This window comes from Puma concolor, chromosome C1 (genome assembly GCF_028749965.1).
Source record: "Puma concolor isolate L17-30 chromosome C1, mPumCon1.1.hap2, whole genome shotgun sequence".
NCBI lineage: Eukaryota > Metazoa > Chordata > Mammalia > Carnivora > Felidae > Puma > Puma concolor.
The window spans coordinates 31227118-31241888 of NC_141674.1; the positions used below are offsets into that span (position 1 = coordinate 31227118).

Genomic DNA, 14771 nt, shown 5'->3' on the forward strand with positions numbered 1-14771 from the left:
GTAAACAAAAAAAGTATTGGGACACCTGGCTGGCTCAGTCGGTAGAGCATCTGACTCTTGATCTTGGGGTTGTGAGTTTAAGCCCCATATTGGGTGTAGAGATGTTTAAATAAATTAAGGGGGAAAAAACTTTAAAACAATTTTTAAAAAAGAACTAAAAAATTATTTCAGTACCTATCCAGGAATTTCCTAGACACTCACTGAAATTCTCAGAAGCTTGTCAGTGACCTCATTTTAATTTACTGTAGCTGAAAAGTATTTTGTGGCATATATTTGGTTTTTAATGTGGTCTTAAGCTATTCTATTAGAAAAGGTTGGGGACCATAGTGTGTCTTATTAGTGAAGTGTTAAAAAATATGTCATTTTAATTTACCTGGATTTTTCTATTTAAAAAAATTTTTATTTAGTTTTGTCACTTTATCATAACTCTTTTTCCTCTGTATTCAAGAAAATACAGGTATTTGGGGCAAAATACTGATATCCTCTTCAATTAAAAATATTATCTGAGTGCTTGCTTATTTGTCACGTAAAGATCCTAAAGCAGGCACTAAGTAGGTTAAAAGCATGAGATAAGATACCAGCTTTCAAAGGACTTAGAATCAAGCAGAGTAGGTAACAGACTGAAGGAACTCTGGCTTCAGTTTCTTCACTTGGAAGAATGATGAGGTTTTTTTTCATTACTTAAATGAGAGTGTAAAAAAAAAAAGTCTAGATGGATGCCCCTGTGTTATTAGCATAGATGAGTATGTGTGAGGCAAATGAGTTCTTGAATTGGAAGGTTGTACAGAAACCCCACTATAAACTAGTCCTGTTTTGTCAGTAGAAACCTTGATGGAAGTAAAACAATGAAGGTAATGGATAATAAAAAAAATATATGTAAGTTACCATTCTTATTAGGTGTTACGGACCTCTTAGAAACTTCTTTATCAGGCATATATTCTAAAATGTCAGGTAAACAACAATATTAAGCATGAACTAAAAGCATGCTAGTTCTTTTTTTTTTTTTTTTTTTTTTTTTCAACATTTTTTTATTTATTTTTGGGACAGAGAGAGACAGAGCATGAACGGGGGAGGGGCAGAGAGAGAGGGAGACACAGAATCGGAAACAGGCTCCAGGCTCCGAGCCATCAGCCCAGAGCCTGACGCGGGGCTCGAACTCACGAACCGCGAGATCGTGACCTGGCTGAAGTCGGACGCTTAACCGACTGTGCCACCCAGGCGCCCCATAAAAGCATGCTAGTTCTTAAAATTTACTAGGAAATGGGTAACATTTGGAGAAAGTTGAGGTTAAGTTTGAGAAGTTGGTAGAGGTTAGATTGGTACAGGAGCAGGCAAGGTTACCAGCAATCTTTGTGGTAGTCTCAGAAAAGGCACTAAGATACTGGAAGAGCAGAAGGCGTCTACTCTTAGGAAACCACTAGAGTTGATACTCCAACACTATTGCTAAATTACCATTAGCTGACTAGAAATAATTTATTTCTGTTTCTCCAGTTCCTTGTTCATTCTTACCTGTTGGCCCTTGCGATGTGTTTTTCTTCCTCTTTGGAACAGTTTTCTTATTTCACTCTACCCTTTCCCATGGCTTATCTCTATTCATTCTTTAATTCTCATTTTAAATGTGACTTCATCCAGGAAGTTGTTTTTGATCCCCCAAATTTGGGTTAGATCTCTTTTTATCAAAGGTAGGAAAAATACTCTGTACATCCCCATTGTAACAGTTAATATACACTGTAATTCTTAGCAGTTGCTGCTGCCTCATTTGTTATCTGTGGCTGGACTGTGACTTCTGTGAAGGCAAAAGTCAGGTTGGCTTGTATCCCCAGTACTTAGCACAGCACAGGTGCTTAGTAATACACAGCACTGCTTTGAAAGACATGTGCATTTTAATTTTAACATGTTTTTTTCCTGTGGCATTTTGTGAACAGAGGATTTTGGATATAAGACCGTCTTCAGAAATTCATAGTCTAGTTAGAAAGCCAAAGTTCAAAGCACATGTAAAAAAAGTAAAATAATAAAAGGTAAAGGCCACTGTGAGTCACTAGTTCAGAAGTTGGCCCAAAATGGAATAAAAAATAGCCCAATTAAAAATGTTGATAAGATGCTGTGAATTCAGAGTAAGGCAAGAGATCGTTGGATGCTAGAGTAGTCTATGAAGGAAGTTTCAGCTGAATGTTGAAGGATGGGGAGGATCGGTTCAGCAGGCAAGAGGAGGAGGGCTGTTTGTTTAGGCTTATACACTAACTGGTAGTGTTCATCTTTGTAATAAATCATTTTTGTAATAAATGTTTCGTGTTTGTAATAAATAGAAATAATAGAACTACGTATACCTTCTAAACAACTAGTCGGGATTTTTCATATCATTTCCTCCTCCCCTGTCATTTTAGGTTAATGATTTTTGACTTGAAATCTACATTTCTAATTTATTTCAGTTTTGTCCCTTTCTCTTAATACTTTGGTTCCAAGGTGAAAGCTCATATCTCTCTGAAGTATACCCTTTTAAAATGAGCTTCCCTGTAGGAATAAAATGACGTGAGATTAGTTTTTCATTTTATTTACTGTTACTTTTTATTATTAGCCACAGGTGACTAGAGACAAGAAACAGTCTCTTCTCAGGCTCATCTTTTACTTGTGAAGTAGAAATAATATTACCTGCATTGCTAATCTTACAGATTTATCATGCTGATAAAGTGAGATGATATCTCATTCAAGGTATTTGAAAAGGATAAAAAATGTTCTAGAAATGCAAATTGTATATTATTTCCATTCTAATTTATATGTCTGGCTTAGAGGGTTTCTCATGCTATTTCTCAGCTTGGAAATGTTATATATTGCTGTTACATTGCAAAATCAAATTTTAGAATTCTGGGTTTTTGACAGGAGCTTTAACATGGTGTGGATAGTAGGTGGTTGCCCTGGAATAAATAGCTGTTTTCATTTGCTGAGGAATTTTCATTTCAGTCCTTCGGTCACTTCAGTTCTGAATACCCTGTGGTGGGTCTTTTGTCTCTGGATGACCCTTCTAATTCATTCAGCTATGGATGAGGACATGGTTGTTGAGGGCATCATTAAAATTCCATCCTCATTAAGTCTGATACGGTCTTTTTTTTTTTTTAACCTGAAAACTGAATTTAAATTGTGTTCTAGGCTTTACCAACGTAATTTTGCCTCCCAGTGCTCTTTAGATATAAATTTAAATCAGGTGTGATCTTGCATCTGCGAGTGATCTTTTGAAATGCTTTCTACTATTCTTAAGGTTGATTTTCTTTTTTTCTTTTTCTTATTTTTAAAATTCATATATTTCATGAAAAATTCTTAAGAGCTCTTCTGATGTGCTCCCTATTTGTCAATCCCTGTTAGAATATATATTTTTTAAACCTTAACTGTAACTTTAATAGGCACACATACCACATTTTTAATTGATGCATAATTGACATTGTGTTATTTTAGGTATACAACATAATATTCAATATTTATATAGGTTGTGAAATGATATCCAGATAAGTCTAGTTGATGTCTGTCACTATACAGAGTCACAAAAGTTTTTTTTCTTATGATGAGAACATTTAAGATCTATTCTAATAACTTTCCAATATGCAATACAGTATTAATTATAGTCACCATGATGTACTAAAACATATTAAATTCTTAAAATAACTCCATGAGGGAGGTTCTGTTATTTCCATTTTACACATGAGGAAACAGACACTAAGTCACTGAGAAGTTACATGACTTACCCAGAGTCACACAGCTAGTAGCTATAGAGCTGGGAAAAGAATATACACAATCTGGTTTTAGAATAATTGCTTCTGGGGCACCTGGGTGGCTCAGTGGGTTAAGCAACCGACTCTTGGTTTGGCTCAGGTCATGATCTCACAGTTCTTGAGTTTGTCAAGCCCTGCGTCAGGCTCTGTGCTGACACTGCAGAGCCTGCTTGGAATTCTCTCTCCTCCTCTCTCTGCCCCTCTCCTGCCCTCTCTCTCTCTCTCTCTCTCACACACACACACACACACACACACACACACACACACTAAATAAACTTAATAAAAATATCTAAAAGGAAAAAAAAGAATAATTGCTTTTAACCACGATATCATACTGCTTATTGTGTCATCACATTGTCTTTAAAAGACTAGAAAACAGACTTGTATGAGGTTCACTTTGTAAATGTGAACATTTTACCCTCATTAAACTTGATTTGTTTATCCCACTCATCACCTGTTTACTGTTTTTTTAACGTGTTCCAGACAATGCTATGTGCTGAGTTTTGAACAAGATATACAAAGTCCCTGATCTCATTAATTTTACATTCTAGCAGAGAAGACAGATACTAAGTTCTTTGCCTAATGATTGAATTGTAGTTGTGATAGATGTTACAAAGGAGGAATTAAGAGTAGAGTTTTTGTATGTGGGGGTGTTTTTTAATTGAAGTACAGTTGACTTTTGGAGGAGTTGTCTTTTGTTTTCAATGGATGAGAATCGAGTTTTTGTTGGAGATTCTGACCTAGTCTTAGAAGTGAAAGGATTGTATGAGAAAATAGCATGTGAGCTAAGCTTTGAAAAAAGTCTTTCTGTGCCTACTTGAGGGTATGACTAAAATTAGATGTTTCGATCACCTGTTGGAACTGAATAGCACTTTGGAAAAGATGAACTAAACTCTTTTGTGCCTCATTCACCCTGATATTCACTTCATTTATCCTGAAATTTATCACTGTTTTGTACATTTGGTGTCTGGTATAATTCACATTTATAAGGCTGACATATGACAAAGAGATTAATCATATTCTTTGTTAAGACAGGGAAGTGATAGAGTTGAGAAAGGATCTCTTTAGAGGTCTTAATCTCCTGTTTCATTAGTATGTAAAAAGAGCCCCAGAAAATTCTGATTTGCCCAGAGGTGGTTTTAAGATTTCTATAATTAGTGTCAACGAGGGGCACCTGGCTGGCTCATTTGGTACTGCACGTGACTCTTGACCTTGGGGTTGAGGGTTTGAGCCTCACATTCGGTGTAGAGATTGCTTTAAAAAAATTGAATCCTTTAAAAAAAATAGTGTTAATGAAAAAGATGTATTTCTGAGTGTTTTAGCTGTTTGAACGCACTTATACCAAGTATTATTTTTTTCTCCTTAACTCTGAGAAAGTGATACAAGTTTCTCAACTGGCCTCGTTTAGCCCTACTGGCTGTGAGGATAAGCCTTGTGTTTTTCTATCTGTAACTAGAGTGACTTGAATAAAACTGTAAAGGAAATAAAGAAAGAAAAAACAAAAAAAATTATACTTCAAGTGAAAATAATCTGAAGTTATTATGCATAATTTGACTTATTTATATGGTAGCAAAGTTCATGAATAATTGAACTGTACAAAAATGCTTTTGTCTGTGTTAGGACTGCCGTGGAACTTCAGTCTATTCACTTCTCTTTAATATTTTCTAATATGATATAGTCCAGGAGATTTAGTCATAAGTTAATAGAAGAAAATTGTGTCCCTCTAATTGCCTCATCAATTGTCAAAGATAGAAAACCTTAAAAGAGGCTTCTTGTTACATAACAAAATATACAGGAAAGTCACCATTTTTATTTTGACTCCATCTTCTCATTTTTGATAGATTGCAAAGGTCGACTGTAAGGAAATACTAGACATCATATGTAATCTGGAATCCGAGGGTCAGGATAACACGGCATTTGTTCTTTGTACGACTTACCTCACTCAGCAGCTCCAAACTGCAAGTGTATATTGTTCTTGGTAAGTATATTTACTTTTTTTCACTTTATTTGTTTAGTACATAGTATGGCATTTAGAGTTTATGTAAAACATTGGCTTCTTTCAAATTTAAAGCCTAAGCAAATTAATTGATGACATGTGAATTACATCTTGCTTAGAAGCTAAACCATTTAATAAAAAATGTTACTGGTTTAATCTTTTCCAGAAGAGTCCAGAAATAAAGAGAGGGTAAAGAATTTGAGCTCCTCTTGATCATCTTATATAGAGGGTTGTCTGTTAACTTTAATATAGGTCTTCTTTGGAAATAAAATTATGGCAACATGAGACAAATTAGTGTTAGGTCATTTTCCTTTACACTTACTATATCTTTTGGTAGTCATTTTCCCCTCTTATTTGGAAACCCATTAATTATCTAGGTTTCTAGGTCAGTCTTGCACTAGAGAAGGAAATCCATTTGAATAGGTAATCTCTTTTGAAACTTTGGTACTATATAGCAGCAGAATTATATTAATTGGGTTTTAATTCAGTTTATATCTTGTTTGCCTACAGAGTACTTAGTTGCTAAAAAGAAAACAGTAAGTGTAACCTACGGTTCTTTCATTCCAACTGTGCAGAATCTGTTTAGGCCAAAAGGGCAGACTTGATACACAGGAGAGTTCTAGAATGTAAGACTGCCAGTAAGTATCAGATTAGTGATATGGATAATGCCATAGGATATTAGTGGAAGGTGCTCACTGTTTAAGAAAGGTGTCAAGGGAGAGGTTATATCAGAGCTTTAATTCAAAGAATGGATTGGATTTGCATGATCTTGATTAGAGGAGCATGGAGAGATTTAGAACCTAAGGATGGCTTGAAGTTGGAAACGAACATTTTGATTGTAGGAAAACCCAGTAAAGCCCTTCGTGTGCTTTAGCCTTCATTGATCTCCTTTTGGAGCATCTGTGTGTATTTGTAGTTTTATTATTAACATTGTATGCTACTATATTTCTTCCTGTTTACTATTTTATATAGAAATATTATTTGTGTGCTGTAAATTATCTCATAATAATCCTCATAATTATCATTGTGCAGATGAGGCAGTGGATGACCAGAGGAATCAGAGAAGTCTTGTGATTGCCCAGGGTCTTAAGGCTAAAGTGATAGAGCTGAGATTCACATCCAGGGTTTTTGACTCCTAATCCAGTGCTTTTCTTCTCCTGTGGTGGTTTTCTTGGTGCAGGGCCAGAATGCAGATTGCAGTCTTCTACCACTGAGTCCACTATGCCAGAGTTATATCTCCTGTGAGAAGGGAGATAGTGGAACAGGGAGTTAAACATATTTTGTAATAATCACTATGGCATTTTGTTAGGAAACCAAAAAAGTGGTGCTAAAAATGAAAAGAATTAAGTAGCAGTGAGGGTTTTGATCATTAAATTAAGTAGAAGAGGTTTTCTTCCCCCCCATGCATTAGAGATTAGAGATTTCAGCCTCAGTAAAACAGATGTATTTACTTGAGGAACAAACCCCAATTTATCTTGTTACAGTTAATTTCTTTGCCTACAATGAAAAAATATCTGCTAGTGATAGCTAGATTTTCAGGGCAAAGAAATACACTAAATTACATATGAGATGTGTTATACATTACAGAGGGTTATGGGGGTATTTTTGGATTTTTTTTTAAGTTTTAGATGTACAGTATAATGATGCAACAATTCTATACATTATTCAGTGTTCATCACAATAAGTGTACTCTTAATCCCCTTCACCGATTTCATCCATCTCCCCTCTGGTGACAACCAGTTTGTCCTCTATACTATATAATGAGTATATTTTCATTTGTCTCTTTTTTCTTTGTTCATTTATTTTGTTTCTTAAATTCTGCATATGTTTTAAATCATATGGTATTTGTCTTTCTCTGACTATTTCACTTAGCATTGTACCCTCTAGATGCATCCATGTCATTGCAAATAGCAAGATCTTTTTTATGGCAGAGTAAATTCCATTGTATATATATACCACATCATCTTTAACCATTCATCTGTTGATAGACACTTGGGCTGCCTCTGTATCTTGGCTATTGTAAATAATGCTACAGTAAATGTAGGGGTGCATATATCTTTTTGAATTAGTGTTTTTATGTTTTTTGGGTAAATACCCAGTAGTGGAACTACTGGATCATATGGTAATTCTATTTTTAATTTTTTTTTTTTAACGTTTATTTATTTTTGAGACAGAGAGAGACAGAGCATGAACGGGGGAGGGTCAGAGAGAGGGAGACACAGAATCTGAAACAGGCTTCAGGCTCTGAGCTGTCAGCACAGAGCCCGACGCGGGGCCCGAACTCATGGACCGCGAGATCACGACCTGAGCCGAAGTCGGCCGCCCAACCGACTGAGCCACCCAGGCGCCCCTCTATTTTTAATTTTTTGAGGAACCTTCATACTGTTGTCCACAGTGGTTGCACCAGCCTGCATTCCCACCAGTGGTGCATGAGGATTCCTTTTTCTCTAAATCCTGGCCAATACTTTTTATTTCTTGTGTTTTTTATTTTGGCCATTCTGACAGGTGTGCCGTGATATCTTATTGTGGTTTTGATTTGCATTTCCCTAGTGATTAGTGATGTTGAACATCTTTTCATGTGTTTGTTTGGTTATCTGTGTGTCATCTTTGGAAAAATGCCTGTGTCCTCTGCCTGTTTTTAAATTGAATTATTTGCTTTTGGGTGTGTTCCATTGTGTAATTTCTTTGTATATTTTTGGATATTAACCCCTTTTCAGATATATCATTTACCAATATCTTCTTTCATTCAGTAGTTTGTCTTTTTGTTTTGTTGATGGTTTCCTTTGCTGTGTGAAAGCTTTGTATTTTGGTGTAGTCTCAGTAGTTTAATTTTGCTTTTGTTTCCCTTGCCAAAAGAGACCTATCTAGAAAAATGTTTCCATGGCTGATATTGAAGAGATTACTGCCTGTGTTTACTTCTAGGAATTTTATGGCTTCAGGTCTCACATTTAGGTCTTTCTCAATTTTGAATTTATTTTTGTGTATGGTCTAAGAAAGTGGTCTAATTTCATTCTTTTGCCTGTAGCTGCCTTGTTTTCCCAACGGCATTTGTTGAAGAGCTTGTCTTTTTCCTGTTGTATAGTCTTGTATATTCCTTTGTCATATAATGACCATAAAAGTGGGTTTATTTCCAGCTTCTTTATTCTGTTCCATTGATCTGTGTGTCGGTTTTTGTGCCAGTACCATACTGTTTTGATTACTGTAGTTTTGTAGTATATCTTGAAATCTGGGGTTGTGATACCTCCAGCTTTGTTCTTCTTTGTCAAGATTGCTATTTTGAGGTCTTTTTTTTTTTTTTTTAATGTTTGTTTGTTTGTTTGTTTATTAGAGTGAGAGAGCAGGCGAACACAAGCAGGGGAGGGGCAGAGAGAGAGGGAGACACAGAATCCAAAGCAGGCTCCGGAGCCCTGTGTGGGGCTCAAACTCCGGAACCTTGAGATCATGACCTGAGCTGAAGTCAGATGCTTAGCCGACTGAGCCACCCAGGCGTCCGTGGCTATTTGAGATCTTTTTTCATTCCATGTAAATTTTAGGATTATTGTTCTAGTTCTGTGAAAAGCTGTTGGTATTTTAATAGGGATTGCATTGAATGTGTAGATTGCTTTGGGTAGTGTGGACAATTTAATAATAATTGGTTTTCCCAATCCATGAGCATGGAATCTTTCCATTGTGTCATCTTCAGTTTCTTTTACCCGTGTTTTACAGCTTTCAGAGTACAAGTCTTTCACTTCCTTGTTTAGTTTATTCCTAGGAATTTTATTCTTTTTGGTGTAATTGTAAATGGGACTATTTTCTTAATTTTTCTTTTGCTACTTTATTAGTATATAGAAATGCAACAGGGGGTGCCTGGCTCAGTCGGTTAAGCTTCAGATTCTTGATTTTGGCTCAGGTCATGAGCTCATGTTGTGTGAGATCAAGCGTGCATGCATGCATGCATGCGCTTACACTCTCTCTCTCTAAATTAGTAAACATTTTAAAAAAATAGAAATGCAACAGATTTCTGTATATTAATTTTGTATCCTGTGACTTTGTTGAATTCATGTATCAGTTCTAGTAGTTTTTTGGTAGAGTCTTCAGGGTTTCTGTATATAGTATCAGGTCATCTATAAATAGTGAAAATTTTACTTCTTCCTTACCAATTTGGATGCTGTTATTTCTTTTTGTTATCTGACTGCTGTGACTAGGATGTCCAAACTATGTTGAATGAAAATGGTAAGAGTGGACATCCCTGTCTTCTTCCTGAACTTAGAGGAAAAGCTCTGATTTTCACCATTGAGTATGATGTTTGCTGTAGGTTTGTCATATATGGCCTTAATTAATGTTGAGGTGTGTTCCTGCTAAACCTACTTCGTTGAAAAGTTTTTATCATGAGTGAATGTAGTACTTTGTCAGATGCTTTTTCTGCTTCTGTTGAGATGATTACATGCTTTTTATCCTTCTCTTGTTAATGTGACCTATCATTGATTGATTTGTGAATAGTGAATCACGTTGCATCCTTGGAATAAATCACACTTGATCATGGTGACTAATTTTTTTTAAGTGTTGTTGGATTTGGTTTGCTAATATTTTGTTGAGGATATTTGCATCTATGTTCATCAGATATTGGCTTATAGTTTTCTTTTTGTGTAGTGTCTACCTGGTTTTGGAAGCAGGGTAATGCTGACCTTGTAGAATGGATTTGTAATCTTTCCTTCCTCTTTTTTTTTTTGAAATAGTTTGAGAAGAATAGGTGTTAACTCTTCTTTAAATGTTTGACAGAATTCACCTGTGAAGCCATTTAGTCCTGGACTTTTGTTTGTTGGGAATTTTTTGATTTCTGATTCAACTTCACTGCTAGTAGTTGGTCTGTTCAAATGCTCTTATTTCTTTCTGATTCAGTTTAGAAGGTTATATGTTTCTAGGACTTTATCCATTTCTTCCAGGTTATCAAGTTTGTTGACATACAATTTTTCATAATCTTGTATAATCTTTTGTATTTCTGTGGTGTAGGTTGTTATTTTTCCTCTTTTATTTCTGATTTGTTTGCATCCTCCTTTTTTTTCTAATGATTCTGGCTAAAGGTTTATCAATTTTGTTGCATTTTTTAAAGAACCACCTCCTGGTTTCTTTAGTTTTATTTCACTTATTTCTCCTCTAATCTTTTTCATTTCCTTCCTTCTTTTGGCTTTGGGCTTTGTTCTTTTTCTAGCTCCTCAAGGAGTAAGTTTAGGTCATTTGAGATTTTTCTTGATTATAAAGTAATTTTAAAACTATAATCACACGGTTCTTTTAATATTCCTAATAGAGCTTCCCTTCTAGAGTGACCTATAGCTTTATTCTTCTTCCTTTCTTTACTCTGACACATTAGCCCTTCCAAGGATGTTAGCAGCTGTAGGATTAATGCTGCTCCACGCAGCAGGAAGGGATTAACAAGGATTTCCCTCTTGTTGGCCTCCTGAGGAGCTAGAATGAGTAAAGGAAAGAAAATATTTAGTCACTTCACACTTGGGTAAAAGTAAGCTTCTTCCAAGCAGTTTAAAGAGAAATAGAATCTAAAATTTTGAAATTTGGAATCTTTTTTTTTTTTAACCCCTTCTGTTGTTTTCATAGGTGTTTGTTTGTTTTGCTAATGGGATATTGGAGTGGGATATTTGAAACTTAGGAATTCTGTAAAACATGTGACTAAGTTGGAATCTGATAAAAGCAGTCACTTATTTTTAAACACATATACTAGAATTTATTTATCGGAAGTATCATTCTTGAATGTGGCCATCACAGAAGATAGTATTTGAAGTGTTAACTATGTAACTGTTACCCAAAAGTTTTTTTTTTTTAATTTCCTTAGAAATTTCCTTTAGAGATACTTACAAATCACAATAAAATATATCCTATTACTTTAAATCAGCCACCATATATATGCTTGATCTCAAAAGGTATATTACTCAGCTTATTAATTAACCATGGCCCCAAAAGAATTTTGGCTCTGCAAAAATCAAAGATGTGCTGGAGGAATGAGTTTCCTATAGATGTCTGCAGTGATAATACCATTAGAGTAGCCAAGCAAATAAGAAAGATAACCATTTTTGAATGGGACAGTGTACATATAGATGTCTAATTACTACTGCTGCTTTTAAAATAAAGTTCAGGGTGCCTGGATAGCTCAGTTGGATAAGCGTCCGACTTTGGCTCAGGTCATGATCTCATGGCACGTGGGTTCGAGCCCCTCGTCGAGCTCTACCGACAGCTCAGAGTCTGGATCCTGCTTCCGATTCTGTGTCTCCCCCTCTGTCTCTCTCTCTGTCCCTCTCCTTCTTGTAGTCTCTCTGTCTCTCTTCTCTCTCTCTCAAAAATAAACATTAAAAAAATTAAAATAAAATTCATGGGGCATCTGGGTCGCTCAGTCAGTTAAACGTTCGACTTAGGCTCAGGTCATGATCTCAAGGTTCGTGAGTTCGAGCCCTGTGTTGGGCTCTGTGCTGACAGCTTGGAGACTTGAGCCTGCTTCGGATTTTGTTTCTCTCTCTCTCTCTCTCTCTCTCTCTCTCTCTCTCTCTGCCCCTCCCTCGCTAATGCTGTGTCTCAAAAATAAATATAAAAAAAATTAAAGGTCATACAGGGGTGCCTCTCTCTCTCAAAAGTAAATAAACGTTAAACAAATAAAGTTCATACAGGTGAGCCTTAAACCTCCACACAAAGCTTTCAGTAAGTATTTGATAGGTTGACCTTTGCTTTCTTAGATCTGAGTTTAATGTATGTTGGGGCACCTGGGTGGCTCAGTCAGTTGTACATCTGACTTCAGCTCAAGTCATGATCTCATGGTTCGTGAGTTTGAGCCCCACCTGCTCGCTGCTATCAGGAAGAGCCCTCTTCCAATCCTCTGTCCCTCTCTCTCTGCCCCTCCCCACCACACTCGCTTACATGCTCTCTCTCTCAAAATATATGTATAAAAAAATCTTGTACATTTGTGTTTCTTTGATGTAATCTCATGCCTGTTCTCTCCCAGGCTAGACTGTGATATGCCAGGGTCAATGTGTGTGTTGTCCTCAGTACCTGACGAAGACCACATATCCATATATGTTTTATTTAACCGAATTTTGTTGGAAGTAAAAAGTGGTCATGAGAATCACATACTGTATCTGCAGGAGCCACCTTTAAAGATGGTCATCCCTTAATGCCACAAAGTTTTCTTTGACTCATTTCCACAATGCCTGAATTCTAGATAACCGTGTGACATACTGACTGGACTTTGGGCTTCCTGATATGCAGAAACCCAGTGTAGTTTAAAGTTCTTGCATGGTAGCTAGATCTCTGCTGAAGTATGTTTCCTACCATTAATAGAACTAAATTTCCTTTCCAGTTTTTATGAATTTGTATATAATTTGTTGACTTGAAGTAGGCAGTGGGCTAATTGGAAGCATCTATACAGTGGAATCATTTTCAGTATATTCTTTAATGGTTGTCCATTTAAAAAAATCGTACCATTATAGTAATTGATATTCGTCCCAGTGCACGTATGATCCAACAGGTTCTGAGTTACTATTTTATTGGTGGTTTCCGTTTTCCAGTGTACAGATTTGAATGGATGACATGGTAGCATTTTCATGAGCTGGTTGTTTTGCTGTCAGGCAGATTTGTATATTTGGTTGGGTAATGAGTGGTAGTTTTAAATTGTTGGATCATAATTGTGTAAGTATGTTTAAAAACAAAATACCCTTTTTTGATCATGGTTATTTGGAATTAAAATAACTATAGCTTGAAATATTTAATTTGGAATAAATCGGGCCATAAACATTCTGATATATATTTTAAAAGTTATTTGAGGGGCTCCTGAGTGGCTCACCGGTTAAGTGGCCAACTTTTGGTTTCAGCTCAGGTCATGATCTCACGGTTCATGAGTTCAAGCCCTGCATTGGGCTTTGTGCTGGTAGTACAGAGCCTGCTTGGGATTCTCTCTCTGCCCCTCCTGCACTCCTTCTCTTTCTTTCTCTCTCTCTCTCTCCCTCAAAATAAATAGATAAACTTAAAAAAAAATTATTTAAGAGGCTTTAATACTCAACTTGCCTCTTACCACTTTATCAGATTTGCCTAACTTTAAACTAATAGCTAGTTGACGTATTTTAGATAGTAGATATTCCTGATGCAGGGCTCAAACTCAGGAACCATGAGATCATATATGACCTGAGCCGAAACCAAGAGTCGGATGCTTAACTGACTGAGCCATCCAGGTGCCCAGCAATCTTGTGAGTTAAAAAAATGAACAGTCACCCCAATTACTTGCCTAGCCAGTAGCTATTTTCAAAGCTGACCTGTCTCAGTTTTTTACTTTTCCTGGTTAGGAAAGCAACACTAGTCACCAAAGACAAACACTTAAAAGCATTTTAAGTTAATTTTATTTATCATAGCTCAAATTTGCCATCATTAAATATTAAAAGCTTTAATCATGTATCTTTTAAGGAATATATTCATTTAGATCTTTGAGGCAAGTTTTGTATGTATATAAGAATTTCACCATATGAGAATCCTAGTTACTTCTTTAAAAATATAATAGGGATGCCTGGGTGGATCAGTTGGTTGAACAACTAACTCTTGATTTCAGCTGAGGTCATGATATCAGGGTCATGGGATCAAGCCCTGCATTGGGCTTTGTGCTGAACACAGAGCCTGCTTGAGATTATCTGTCTTCCTCTGCCCCTCTCCTGCTCACACACATGCTCTCTAAATTAATTAATTAATTAAATTAAATAAAGTATAATAAAATAAGTTCTGTTAAATATGTTTATTTTCAATCTGTTGAGGTATGTTCGTTTATTAAGCTTTGTATTTGTACCCAGCTTCCTAGAATAGTCTGTTAATAGCAGTAAGATATTAGTGTTCTAAAACTGGCTTGTGAAAATAATACTTTTTTATGAAAATTGTTTAAGAAATAATTACAGTGTGTATTGCAGTGTACAGAAAAGAGTCACTTTTTTAAAGTGGTAACATTCTCTTTAGTTTTACTAAGTAACTTCCCTTGCATTCATATTAGTATTTTTATC

General features: G+C 35.9%; 1 protein-coding gene across 1 annotated transcript in view; it reads left to right on the forward strand.

Annotated features, from left to right (window-relative positions):
* RLF (RLF zinc finger) overlaps window positions 1–14771 on the forward strand; it is an 85735-nt gene that overhangs the window by 57879 nt on the left and 13085 nt on the right. Inside the window, exon 6 of the mRNA XM_025932997.2 lies at window positions 5603–5739. Within this exon, the coding sequence (XP_025788782.2) occupies window positions 5603–5739 (137 nt within the window). The remainder of the gene's footprint in view (window positions 1–5602; window positions 5740–14771) is intronic.